The 13,839-nt window shown below is 44.1% G+C and overlaps 1 protein-coding gene across 1 annotated transcript in view; it reads left to right on the forward strand.

The window, feature by feature from the left end:
• Positions 1 to 13,538, forward strand: part of CPLX1 (complexin 1) — a 551,004-nt gene extending 537,466 nt beyond the window's left edge. Inside the window, exon 4 of the mRNA XM_069630596.1 lies at positions 10,343 to 13,538. Coding sequence (XP_069486697.1) covers positions 10,343 to 10,540 — 198 coding nt within the window. The 3' untranslated portion in view covers positions 10,541 to 13,538. The remainder of the gene's footprint in view (positions 1 to 10,342) is intronic.
• The last annotated feature ends 301 nt before the right edge of the window (positions 13,539 to 13,839 follow it).

Consider the following 13,839-nt stretch of genomic DNA (forward strand, 5'->3'; position numbering starts at 1 on the left):
CCATATTGCAAGATGAGGCTGTTCGGTGGCACATGTGGTTAGATAGTAATATTTAATGCCTTGTTTGATAGTATAAGCTGGAAAGGCCATGACCATTTCAGGTAGTATTGGCATGATTTTCATTGTACTCTGCATGTCAGAGCCTAACCTTCACCTCAAAGGCAGTGTAAATGTCCACCATGGGGCTGTAGCATGATTTGCAGGCTAGAATAGTGCTGCACTCGACACACAGCTCTGGAAAGAGTTGGAATTCTCCTTAGTGCAAGAACAATGAGCACCAGACAGGCTCACTATTGGAGAGCAATATTCTTGCGGGTCTACCTCTAGAGTATCTAGGAACCAATGGTTATTATCTGTGTGCATATGATAAACATTTTGGAGCTCATTTTGGAGTCCCCCGGAACGTAAATGGAGGGGCTAAATACATGCGTAACTCTATTCCTGCTGCAGGGGATTTTCCTTTTTTTTAAGGCAGAGGGCGGGGGCAGAATGGGAGCTATGCTTCCGACTTCTGTTTACTGTTTGCCTTCAAAAACAAATTGGTATTACGCCAATACCGAGATTTTCATGCTGGTGTAAAACCAATGATTTTGTATGGAAACCACCTTCTTTTTGCACCAGTAGGCAGTTTATATAGGAACTCATTGTAAACTCTACCTGCTATGTGTACATGTCAGGCGGTGTTTAATCTCTGCACTGTGGAGTGCAAATAGAGAAGTGTGAAGAGGCTTCCACTGTCTCTGTACACTCAATTGCAATCTGCAGTGCAAAAAACGGAAATTGTGCGGAAGGGACCTGTTTGCACTTGCGTGCTCATGGGTATATTCAATACCTGGCACAATTGTATCTCTAAACCAACAAGTATTTGCACTTGCAATATAGTGTCTTTTATAGTCATAGAAAGAAACACATTAAGAATGTTCTCACTCTCTGATTTTACTTTTTTGTATATTTATTCTCTTGTTAAGATAATATATGAGCATTCGAAATAGTATAGTCAAACAATAAGCAGTCAAATATTGGCAATAATTAAGTTGAGTAGATACTCAGCATCCTAATCTTCTGTTCACTTCTACAATGTTAACGCTACCTACAGCCAATCAACAATGAATGTGTCTGTGCGTCTGTGTGTATGTGTGAGTGTGTGTGCATGTGTGTGGTCATTAAGGTACAGTAACACTTAAATCATATGCATCAATGTGATGCTGTGTGAATTGGATATACAGAGGGCAGGTGAGGCTATACATACAAACCCATGAATAGCCCATTAGACGAACAGGGTTAAAAAGTCAGTCAAATGTCCATGGTGTCTGTGGGCTGGTGGCTAAGAATAACCTAAAATCAATCTGGATCAATTAATACAAAAATACTGCTGAACGGACCCGTGGGATACCCTTATGGCACCCATAGGTGGGGGTACAACCCTGTGCCCCTAGTGCATGTTTTTGGGCACCTGTGGGTGGCCCACAGAGCAGGGTATGGGCTAGTGGCAGCTCCATGCTGAATTTGACAGGTGCGCGGAGTATCCTCCATTTTGGGATACCCCGGTCCTGCCATTGGGATCAGTTGATTCCGGATGGAAAACAAGATGGCCCCGGTGGCCTCTTGCTTTCTATTACCCATTACCTTGTTTTCCCAAAGTCCTGGGAAGCCCTGACTCTATCCCTTCCCCCTGACTGGCTGTTGGGTGGAAATGCCATATATGGTGTTGTTGTGAAGGCCCGGCCAGACTAACTGGAGCCTTCCCGGTGATGTATGTTGTGGGTACCTCCTGTGGGTGGGACCTGGGTGAACAGAGTGTGTGACGAATATGCATTCTGTGTTGTGAGTGTCTAGTATCTGGTGGTTGACACAATGACTGAGACAACCCTGCCCGAAACCGTTATGAATGCAGCTTGGAATGTTGAATGGCTCGGTACTTGTCCTAATACACATAACTTGTTGTGAGTGTCTGGAGAGAAGTGAATGGCCTGAATACCTCATGTGCCTGATTGGCTGCCTACTTGCATGAATGCCGTAGTTGTGATTCGATGCTTGAGTGTGACCCAGCGGAATGAATGCGAGATCAACAGTATATCTGGGGACCTCTAACTGCTAGGAATCGTGTTCAGAAGCTGAAGTCCACTACGATGAGTAACTGGAGTAACTGACGCTTGACCTTGAAACCCCCGCTGGACGGGAAGGAGTGCTGTGGCTCTCCCTCGCAATCTGAAGGCTGCTGTGTCTCCAAGGACTGACCCAGAGAGGACCTGGTAAGGCGCCCTCTTCCCGAGCTACGAGGGACCATCGTGCACAGCTGATCTTTGCCAACGCTCCCTGGTAAACAGACCTTCGACAGGCTGCCGACCCGATACGGGGACTGCTGCGGAACTCCAAGGAGAAGCACCAGGACTGTTGTCTGCCACTGTCGGCGACCGCTGTCGCCGACCGGAGCCGCCGTGCTCCCGTTTGCCTAAGAACTTTAATTGATCATCGGACGCTCCCGTGTGCATCGTCATCCGCTTGTCTCCCGCTGGAGAAGGCCTGACCGTCGACGCGCCGAGGAGCATCCACCGGTGGGTTTCCCGCCACCTAAAGACCACAGAGACGCCGTCGACTCGACGCCCTTGCTGGGCCACAGTTCTTCATCATCTCTTTGCGGTCCAGAACTATTGTCACCGAGGTGCCCCGCACGCCTCTTCCTTGCAGGACGCCAACGCTCTGTCGTCGATGAGCACCGCTAGGAACGAAGCTGTCACTTCCCTGCCGTAGTTCACCCTGTTCACCGTCGGACGTTCGATGACCCGTGACTCCTGCCTTAAAGGGAGGGCACTCAAGAAGGGCCGTCGATTCCCCGACACAGAACGCCAAGTTCCACGACACCTCTCGACGATCCGTGGCTCCCGCCTGAAAGGGAGACACTCAAGAAGGATCTGTTGACGCATCGTCGGAGAACTCTACTCCACCAGGTAGATTGGGGGGGTAAAACCTTAATAGGAAGAAGTAAGACTATTGAACATATGGACTGGGCTTGTGCGATATATCTTTATTTGACAGGTTGCCCAGGTGGGGGGATCTCCACACAGAACTGTGCCTAGTGGTATGGGTCAGCATTCTGCCTACTGTTTCAACCATCTTACGTTCCTGCCTATCTCTATTGCTGGTTTACTCGTTATTGAGCTGTGTGACATTTTAACCGTACAGTTGATGCACCTTAATGAGATTCAATAACATTGGTGGTACCACTTTAGAATTGTATATATTTATCATTATTGACTTCTGAGTACAAAGTGTGTTATTGTGATCGTGTACATACCTTTGAATATTAATTATATAAAGACTGTGTTTTCAGTAATACAGTGTGTGGACATTGTTTTGTGGGGGTTCGGGGACTACACTGTACTTAAGAACCAGCCTGCATCACCTCCTGAGAAGCTAGGCCTTGATTGCTCGTCCATTGCTACCTTATAGAGAATCTTGGCTGGGGTCTTCTATGCCTCTCCTCTACCATATAGAGAGCGGAAGTACAGACACCCCCTACCAGTCTTTACACCCACGCACGGGTTTATACAAATCCCAGACCGTGTGGCAGAAGTCACAAAAGAAGTTCGCAAGCAAACAGGAAAAACAGGTGAGAAGGGGATCGACTTGTGACGGATTGAGACGCCTAAAAATCGATACGGATACAGGGATGGAAACCACGGTTCAAGACCTCATGCGAGGCATGCAGGAACTCACCACAGAAGTTCAAAACCTTAAAGCGGAGAACGCTGCCTTAAAGCAGCTAGTATTGTCTCGTGATTCTGCTGCCAAGGAAAGTGTGTTATTGGGTGGAGTGGCGGACAAATATGATGGTTCTCCAAAGACCCTTCGTGCCTTCCTTGATTCATGCTTGGTGCATTTCACCTTCAAGCCCTACTACTTTTCCACCCCTAGAGCAAAGGTGGGGTTTATGATATCACACCTCACTGGCAACGCATTAACCTGGGCAACTCCCCTAGTCAATTCGGGCAACGCCCTCCTGGATGATTACAATGGATTCGTGGAAGCCCCTAAGGCCATGTTTGATCGTCCTGAGCAGGTTTACAGCGCTCAAGAACGTCTACTTGATTTTCGACAAGGATCCCAGGATATGCTTACCTATGTCACCCGTTTCAAACAACTTATGAAGGAAGCTGATTGGTCCCAAGAGGCTAGCTTCACTCTCTTTCGCAGAGGCTTGAATGAAGAAATAAAGGACGAGCTAGCCAGGGTAGCTCGCCCTAATTCCTTCCAGGCCCTCTTGGATCTTTCCTTGCAGATTGATTTTTGAATCCAGGAAAGAAAGACAGAGAAAAAGAAGTCAAAATAATCATTCCAAAAGACTGTCATAGACCACCCTTATAGCCCAGAACCCACAGTTTCTCCGACCTGAGATCCAGAACCCATGCAACTGGGGGCATTGCGTGGACCCATTACCCCACAAGAAAGGATGTGCCATATTCACACTGGTCTCTGAATGTATGGCGCCTCCGACAAACATCTTGTCATAGAGTGCCCTATTGCTCCTCCACGGCGTTCGGGAAACGCCAGCTCCCGATCCTAGATGGGGCGCAGTTTCGGGAGAATGATGTCTGCTCCACATCAATTCCTTCCTTGAATTCTCCTGGACAAAATAACCTTGTGATTCTACAGGCCTTTCTATCGCCTTCCAAGAAATAATCCTACCCCATCCTGGCATTAGTGGACTGCGGAGCCATGGGCATATTCATAGATCATGATTGGGTCACAACTCATCGCATTCCATGCGAAACACGTGAGACTATGCAGCCTGTTGAAGCTATCGATCGAAGACCCCTGTCTTCAGGACACATACCCTTCAAACCAAGGAGCTTCTTCTCTCCTTAAAAAACCATCAAGAGAGGATTAAATTTGATATTATAAGATCTGCCCACTATTCAATGGTTTTAGGCATGCCCTGGTTACAGAAGCACACTCCTTATATCAATTGGGCAGAAGGCTCTCTATTTCTTGGTTCGGAACATTGTATGTCCCACTGTTTGTCCCTGAACACCTTACCAAAGCCCTCTGAAGACTTCCAAGAAAATCAACAAATACCAGTCACCGTCTCTAACGTCATCCAGATTCCCAGGGCCTATCAGGCATACACAGATGTGTTCTCAACAGCCATAGTTCAAGCTCTACCACCCCACAGACCTGAAGATTGTGCCATTGATACCGAACTCTCAGCAGTAATTCCATTTGGAAGAATGTTTATCTTGTCAGAACCTGAAAAGAGGGCCCTCTGGGAATATCTGGATACCAATCTGCAAAACGAAGCTATTCGACCATCCAAGTCCCCGGAGGGTGCCTCCCTATTTTTTGTTTCCATGAAGGATTCCAAGGAGCTTAGGCCATGTCTTGATTACCGTGGACTTAACCAATGCACTCCCAAGGACCGTTATCCATTTCCTCTCATCTCAGACATCCTGGAAGCCGTCAGAGGTGCTATCATCTTCACAAAACTAGACCTCAGGGGGGCCTACTATCTTATTCATATAAGGGAAGGTGACGAATGGAAGACACCCTTTAGAACACCCTTTGGCCATTTTGAATATCTAGTCGTGTCCTTTGGACTTGCTAATGCCCCAGCAGTTTTTCAACGCTTTATGGATCGGACACGGACAGACCCTTCATTGTTGAAACTGATGCTTCCAACAACGCCATTGGGGCAGTCCTGCAACAGGAACTTGGAGACAAACTAGAACACCCCATTGCCTATCTCTCCCGCACTTTGACTCCCAGTGAAACCCATTATTCCGTCCTGGAGAAGCAATTGTTAGCCATCCGTCAGGCCTTCACTGATTGGCGTCATCTCCTTCTTGGAGCCAAACACCCGGTTCAAGTCCGCACAGACCATCGGAATCTCCAAGTCCTACAATCCCTAGAATGTAGAAACAGTCGCCAAGCCCGCTGGGCCTTCTTTGTTGCCCAATACCAATTCCAAATCCAACACTTCCCTGGAACACACAACATTATAGCCAATGCTTTATCCAGACGTCCTGACTATGAACCCCTTGAGGATCAGACTTTTCCTAAGATGTTTCCCCACACAATATTTTTTGCCCTAGCAATTACCCTCCTGGAGGATATTCGTATTCAAACCCCGTCCTCTGAAGCTTGGAAGGAGTTTAAGAGAAACAATCAATGGAATCTCAAAACAAAGGACGGATACCTGTTCAAGGACAATCGCTTGGTCATTCCCACTCTGGGACTGAGACAAAAAATCACAAGCCTATGTCATGATACTTTCCATTCAGGACACTGTGGCATCACCAACACTCTCCATCTAATACAAAGACAGTTTTGGTGGCCAAAAATGAAGGATGATATCAAGACCCATATCCAGACGTGTGCAGTCTGCAATCAGAACAAACATGATAACAAAAGACCAGCAGGTCTCCTGCTCCAACCGGCAATACCACCAAGACCCTGGGAAATCATTGCCACGGATTTCATCGTGGAACTACCCTCTTCCAGAGGCTACACAACTATAATGGTTACCATTGATTTGTTCACTCATATGGCTCATTTTACACCTTTATACAAACTGCCATCCTCACCTGAACTTGCTAAATTTTCCTGGAACACATATTCCGGCTCCATGGACTACCTTCCAAGATCATTTCTGATAGAGGGCCCCAGTCCATATCCCAGTTCTGGAAAAAGTTATGTTGTATACTGGGAATTCAGCGTGCCTTGTCTTCGGGTTATCATCCACAGACCAATGAAGATACTGAGCGAGTAAATCAAACTCTGGAACAATATCTTCGTTGCTTCGCCACCAAGGTCCAGGATGATTCGTCACTCTTAATACCTGTGGCCGAATTTGCATACAACAATTCGGATCATTCAGCTATCAAAACCAGTCCCTTTTTCTGTAGTCAAGGATTTCATCCTTCAGTCCTACCGTCCATACTTCCACATCCAACCCCAGTTCCTACGGTTGGTTCCTGGATTGAAACACTAATCAATGTGCACAAAGAAGCTAAAGAAAACCTAGAAAGGGCCCGAAGAGACGTTAAACATTATGCTGACTCCAAAAGAAGACCAGGACCTTCCTATTCAATAGGTGATAAGGTCTGGTTATCCTCAAAACTCCTCCCGCGTCACCTACGACCAAATAATTTGGCTCCCAGGTATTACGGTCCCTTTTCTATAAAAGAAATCATCAATCCCATGGCCTTTCGACTCCGACTACCAGAATCATGGAAAAGGATCCACCCAGTCTTCCATACTTCTCTGTTGAAGCCATATGTTCAATCCTCTCGAACTGCTCCAAGATCTACTCCAGTGATTGTCAATGATCAACTCGAATACGAGGTCTCCAGAATTTGTGATTCTAGGTACTGACGTGGTCAGCTGCAATATTTGGTCGAATGGAAAGGATATCCACCTAGTGAGCGCACCTGGGAACCCATATCAAATATGAATGCCCCCAGGCTGATTCGAAGATACCACCTTATCCATCCAGGCAAACCCAGAGGAGCTGAGCTTCAGAGGAGGCAGGCTGTCATGAACCGTCGCCTGCGTCCCTTTTGGTCCTCATGGTCCTTGACCCATAGAGCACTGAATGTTGTAACCCTCCGGCGAATACGAATCGCAGCTTGCCAGCCTTTACGTTACACGCTCGGCTCACTACTAAACAGACACACCCCGCGGCTCTGCGCGTCTCAATACTACTGCTCGCCGTAGCTGGACGTGTACTGCTGGAGTTCGCTCGTGGCTAATCTCCTGAATTCTATATCCCGGTTCCTTGATTCCTCTTCCTTTCCTTTCACCCTTCATTCTTTACCGAACGTTCCTGGATTTCGCCCGCGCTCGAGTCACGGCTTCCGTGCCTCCGCACACGGACATTGGTCCTTCCTGGTTCCGTCCTGGACAATCTAAGCGAAGCATGCTGGAATCCGAAATACCCACGCACAGGCTTATACAAATCCCGGACCATGCGGAAGAAGTCACAAAAGAAGGTCGCAAGCAAACAGGAAAAACAGGTGAGAAGGGGAGAGACTTGTGACAGAAAGACTTACCTAATAAAATACATAATTTTTTCTCTTTATGATTTTTCAATGGAGATAAAAATGACACATGGCAAACATAGGTTAAAAATGTCTTAGGTCAGCCCCCAAAATATTGAAACAATAAGATTTATTAATTTTGAACAATTGTCAATGTCCCAGATTTTTGTCCCATAAGCAGTTTCATGTCTTAGGGTGAAGGTGTCAGAAAGCCAGTTGCTTCTTGATTCCAAAGTAATTCACCTCTGTAATTTAGTTTTGCCTCCAAATTATTGAAGTAAGCAGAAAAGAACACAATTTGGAAAGATTGGCAAAATGCCAACTCTAGGCCAATAGGATAGAACTACAGTTATGATGTGTCCATTAAGTTAGCTGCTTGCTCTCTTGCCCAGGCAGTCCAGTCATGTAGGATCAGCTGGGCCATCCAAACTCTGCCCACAACTGGAGTGATGTGGTCTCTGGCTGTTTCTATGAAGTAGTCCCTTGATGTCTTGTGCAGTTGCTTTATAAAAAGGACTACAGCATCTATTTCAGCTTTTTGTCCAGCCCTGTTATCCTGTTAGCCAATCCAATCATAACAAGTGCATATAATTCAATCAATCAATCAGCAGCATTAGCTCTCTTGTTAGTTTCCATTGAGTTGAAGACATCTTTACATTGACAGCTGTACACATTTAATCTGGAAGACAGGCTAGAAAAATAGAGATTGTTTTCCCTCCTCTTGGAAAGACAAGACCAGTGGTGGCCATCACAGCCTCGTATTGACTGCCCTTGAAAAAGTGAACAGAACAGCAGCTACACTACCCATTGGAAAAACAATGGTGGCTAGTTCAGCTCAACTCAAAAGTGTGTACGCCATTTTGTTTCACTTAAAATTAATTAACATGGACTCTGCCTTATGTTAACATAATCACATTCTGATTAGAACAACTTCTAAATATGCATGCAGCCTGTTAGCATCTGCTTCCTATGACCGAGAGTGCATGAGTAAACATTTTTCTTGTGATGATGTCACATTTCAATATGGCAGCTTTCTCAGATTTTGTGTAACATGGACCTGGCAAAATTAGTATTAATCTAACCATTTTACAATTTACAAAGCCATGTTACTTGTGAGAATGTAAACACACACTGTGTGATGAAAGCTTTCAAAACAAAACATTTTTCTAGCATGCTATTTTGAATAGCCATACCATTTTGAATCATCATGTACTCTGTTCTGTGTTCTGTGCTTTCATAATAAAGCAAGAGATATAACAGTTAAATCACTAACCACGCTCATTTTGGCAGAACACAAAGTAGTGCTTTGACAAAATGATCTGAAAATATTAGAAGATAGAAATGAACACTTGTCCTAGTTGCTCTATAATTGAGCTTTTCACATAGAAAAAAGTTTTTTTTTAAATGGACGTCACTCATTTGGCTTTATGTCAGCACCCTCTCATCCACCTGCAGTGACCATATGTTTTCTCATTAATGTTTGAAAAAGTTAAATGATGGTTTATATATTTTACCTTGCTGGGAGGAAAAGCTGTCAATGACAAGTGATAGATGTGTGGTATATATGGCTTGCAATGCATTGAGAGACGTTCAATTCACAGGTATATTTATGCAGTGTATGACAGTATTAATCAAAGACTTAGATAGGCATGCTATAATGCATTTGATTCTGATGGTGTTTTTACAATCGGAAATCAATTCACTAAGCTGTGTGTATGTTTATTACTCATTTATTTCCTTATGTGAGCTTCTAAAAAGTTGTATTTGTTATAAACTGACAGAAAAAGTTGCATCTTAATGGCCCAAAAAGAAAACAGATTACAAGTTTGCTATGTTGTTTTTCATCCTTTTGTAATAGCTTCAATATAATATAAAAGAGGAGCTTGCACATTCCGCAGAGGGACTGTATGCTTTATATAAAGGAATTCAAGTTTCATTTAAAAAAAACATGCTCCCAGAATGAAGTAGAGTTCCTTTCATGATTCCAAAGCGTTAATGAGCTTCTGATTTTTTTCTGAAAGTTGATTGACTCCCATACACACATTAATGTATAACATGGATAGGCATTTTATGTAGCATTGCTAACTACTAAATGCTTCAACAAAAATACATCAAGATGATTCCTTCCAAAGCAATCCATATTTTTCAATTTGCCTAAACATATTTTAATCCATGCAATATGTGTAATCATTTGTTCATGGCTTTAAAGTTCCATTGGGGCCATATTCTTAAATGACTGACAGTTGCAGTTTGCTTGACTGATGCTTGAGCAGCAAGTGACAGTTTCTCTTTTTGTGTCTCCTTAGTATGGCATTAAGAAGAAGGAAGAGAAGGAAGCAGAAGCCCAGGCTGCAATGGAAGCAACTGCTGAAGGGAGCTTAACGCGTCCAAAGAAGGCCATCCCGGCCGGCTGTGGAGATGAAGATGAGGATGAAGAAGAGAGCATTCTGGACACAGTCATTAAGTATCTACCGGGACCTCTTCAAGATATGTTCAAGAAATGAATCAAAGTGGACTGCGAGACTGTTTCTGTCATGAACAGTAAAGCAATGCATTTCCCATGGATGGATGGGGAAGCCCGAAATTGCCACAAACACACATGCACACACAAACACATGCCACCCTCCCTCCCACTCGCCCATCCCTATCTTTGCTCACTATAGTCCCCTTCAATGTCATCCATTCCTTTTGTACATAGTTACATACAAGTAGACACCTTTGAATGGATGTCGAGAAACCAAGCTGCGTTCTACTCAACTTTAATTATAAGCCATAGTACTTAGTGTATAAAATAAGGCAATTGTGTACAGTGTTAACAGAGAAAAGGGACAACTTCATGTTTGTTTCCATTCCAAAACGAGGAAGAGTATCCACTCAGAGTGAGCTGGCTCTTTTTTTAAATGTTGTTTTTTGTAATTTATGTTACGTTCTCTTTAGTCTTGGTTGGCCTCTTCGGTTGTTCTCTGTTGAATATATTTCCAGTCAATGCGCCACTCCACCTCGCTGTGGAATTGTTTTTGTGCTTGCACATCCCACTCATGAAAAAAGAGAGAGCGTTGGAACATGAAACATGTGAAACTTTGTTAACAGCCAATGTCCAGACCAGAGGAACAGGTGGACCTTCAATAGTGAGTGTGAATGGCATATTTGATGTACCTATAAATCACAACATGGTGGAGTGAGGCCATGCAACTCCAGGCTATCCTTGAAGATTGTTTTAGAAATTGCGCAATGACATTCCGAATCTACTATGGAATAGCTGACTCCTTATGGCACAAAGGGCTTTAGAACACCCGTTTTGTACCGGTGCAAGTGCAATTAGCACTACCGTTAAAAATATTCTTCAAATGCATTTCTGCACAGAGCACTGTTTGCCATAGTCCTCGTCCTTTGCTAAGGTGCAAAAATGCATTTTCACTAGAGCATTTTTTGCCACAGTGCTAAATACACTGGTAAACCGTTTCTGGGATACCGCAATAGACTTGAAATTGTGACAGTCCTCAGACATAGAGATCAGTCCTCGTTCGCAATTTACAAATGCATAATGATTAGAGTATTCATCCCATGGAGAGATGGGAGTGTCATTCGCAGCTGTCAGCTGTGACTCCATCCACTGCACAATTCAGAACTCCCGATTGTCTGCCTAAAAAAGAATCCAGTTTCCTGTTTAGCATTATGCCAAATTAAGCTTTTGCCACCGCAACTTTCCAATTGCCTAATGCTATAAAAAAATATTTTAACTAGTGGCCTCAAAGAGTGTGGGGATTATTTGCTTCATGCCTTTTGCAGAGTTTCAGAGGGCACACCGGATTTAGGAAGGCAAAACACACTCAGAAAACGCAACACTATTTTGTTGTTGATAAGAAACAAAAAAAGTATTGTGCGAACAAAAAAAGTATTGTGCAAACATGCCCGCAAATGTTGGTTTCCCTTTATATGTTTTGTTAGTCGCCTATGAGGAGATCATCTTGAATGGTACAGTGTGTTGAGGTTTAACTCATGTTTAAATCAATATCGTATATAAATAAACACAGGTGCTTCAAGGCCACACACGTGGCAGAGGTGTGCTTCACAAGTAGCAATTACCATGGGGTCACATAGGATAAGATAACATTACAAGACATATGCCTCCTATAGCTCACGTGAACACCTTCTGAGAAAACAACACATTTTCAGGCAGAAAAGACCATGGAACCAAATAATCAAAAATCTTCAAAATTCTATACAATAATATTCCCACAAAGGAATGGTAAATCCATTTAACTTTTAATGCACTGTAGGGTCCACGAGTAGTACAGAACATGTTTGGGTGAGGCATAAGCACACAGATGATCAGGCTTCTGGGAATTCCTTTGACGGCACAATTCCCCGTTTTAAACCGAAAAGAACAGCTAAGCCAGAGCCTAATACAAGGAGCCTAATACAACTCCACGCGGTTCCACATTCATGGCTCCAACATTTGGAAGCCTGACCAAAGAGAACCAGGTTCTTTGTTCTAACTCTCAATATCTCTTGGCCAACCGGCATCGCTTTATTTAAATGCCAATTTGTTCAATCTCAGGTAAATGAGGTCTTCTGTTTGTTGTAGTTTTGTTTTTTTTTTTCTTTCCTTTTTTTGTGTTTACCACGGAAACGCCTGATGTCTCTTGGTCGTCGTGTCCTACGCATTTCCAAACACTGCAGCACCTTGGATTGCAGCCAAACGGGAAAGACATGTTCCAAGGTTTCAGCTTTTTGGAGAGCGACTTATTTGGCGCTGAACGTACACCCATCTTTAGAGAAAGCCATATGAAATCTGACTGCAATATTAATCCTCCAAGCGTCTCTGTGTCGAAGAGACTTATCTCATCCACTTTGGAGTTTCTCTGTCTACCTTTTAGGACTGTATGTACGCCCGGTCCTCCCATCCAAGCCCCATGTCAGGCTTCAGACTTAGGCCATCCCAGTGCTGCTCCACATGCCTGTTTTTTGGCAAGCCTAAACATGATATCATAAGATAATGTTGTCATAAACCTTTTGTCGTGATCTGGATGTAATGTTGTATGTGCCGGCAATGTATGTCGCTGTCTTGTTGTTTCTCTTTCTCTCTCACACTCTCTCCCTCGCTCTTTTCTCTCTCTTCGTCTGTCTCGCTCTACCTCTACCCGTTCCTGTCTCCCCCACCTCCCATGATCAATGTTTCAGTGTGCTGTAAAATGTTTGGCTACTTGTTTACTCACGAGTGCTCCTTGCGCAAAAGTGGACGGAAGACGAGTACTTTTTCTTAACTGTTGGTGCATTTCTTTTGGTGCATTTCGTGACCGAGAAATGCACGCGTCCTGTCTCCGGATGCATGCAGTACCATTTCGAGCAGCAGGTAGATGGTGATGTAGAGACTGTGAATGTATACTCTGTTTGTTACTTGCCTGCTACCTTTCACTGCATGATGGATAAATATTACAATGTTCATTTCGATTGGAATCACAGCCAATAAAAATAAAGTGATTTCATACATTTTCGTTTGCCACGTTTCCTCTGACGTTTTTGGGACTGTCCTTGCAGTGCTGCTTGCACACCCTAGAGAAATCCGTAGAATTGGGGCAGTGGGTGACTTCACTTTACCTAAATGAAAGTTTCTGCATCCGGTGCAAAGAAAGGGCATGCTTCCTTCACTCTGTGAAAGCCGGCCCTTCTAGGGTAAATCAGTTCAATTATGCTTTATACATTATTTGGTCCATGCCAGAACATTCCTTGCATTGGAGGGTGTCTCAAGACTGCACAACATGCCGCCAAGATTCTCTTGTCAGAAATCTGGTCGTAGACA

The sequence above is a fragment of the Ambystoma mexicanum genome, chromosome 6q (genome assembly GCF_040938575.1).
Source record: "Ambystoma mexicanum isolate Mex_15411 chromosome 6q, UKY_AmexF1_1, whole genome shotgun sequence".
Lineage (NCBI taxonomy): Eukaryota > Metazoa > Chordata > Amphibia > Caudata > Ambystomatidae > Ambystoma > Ambystoma mexicanum.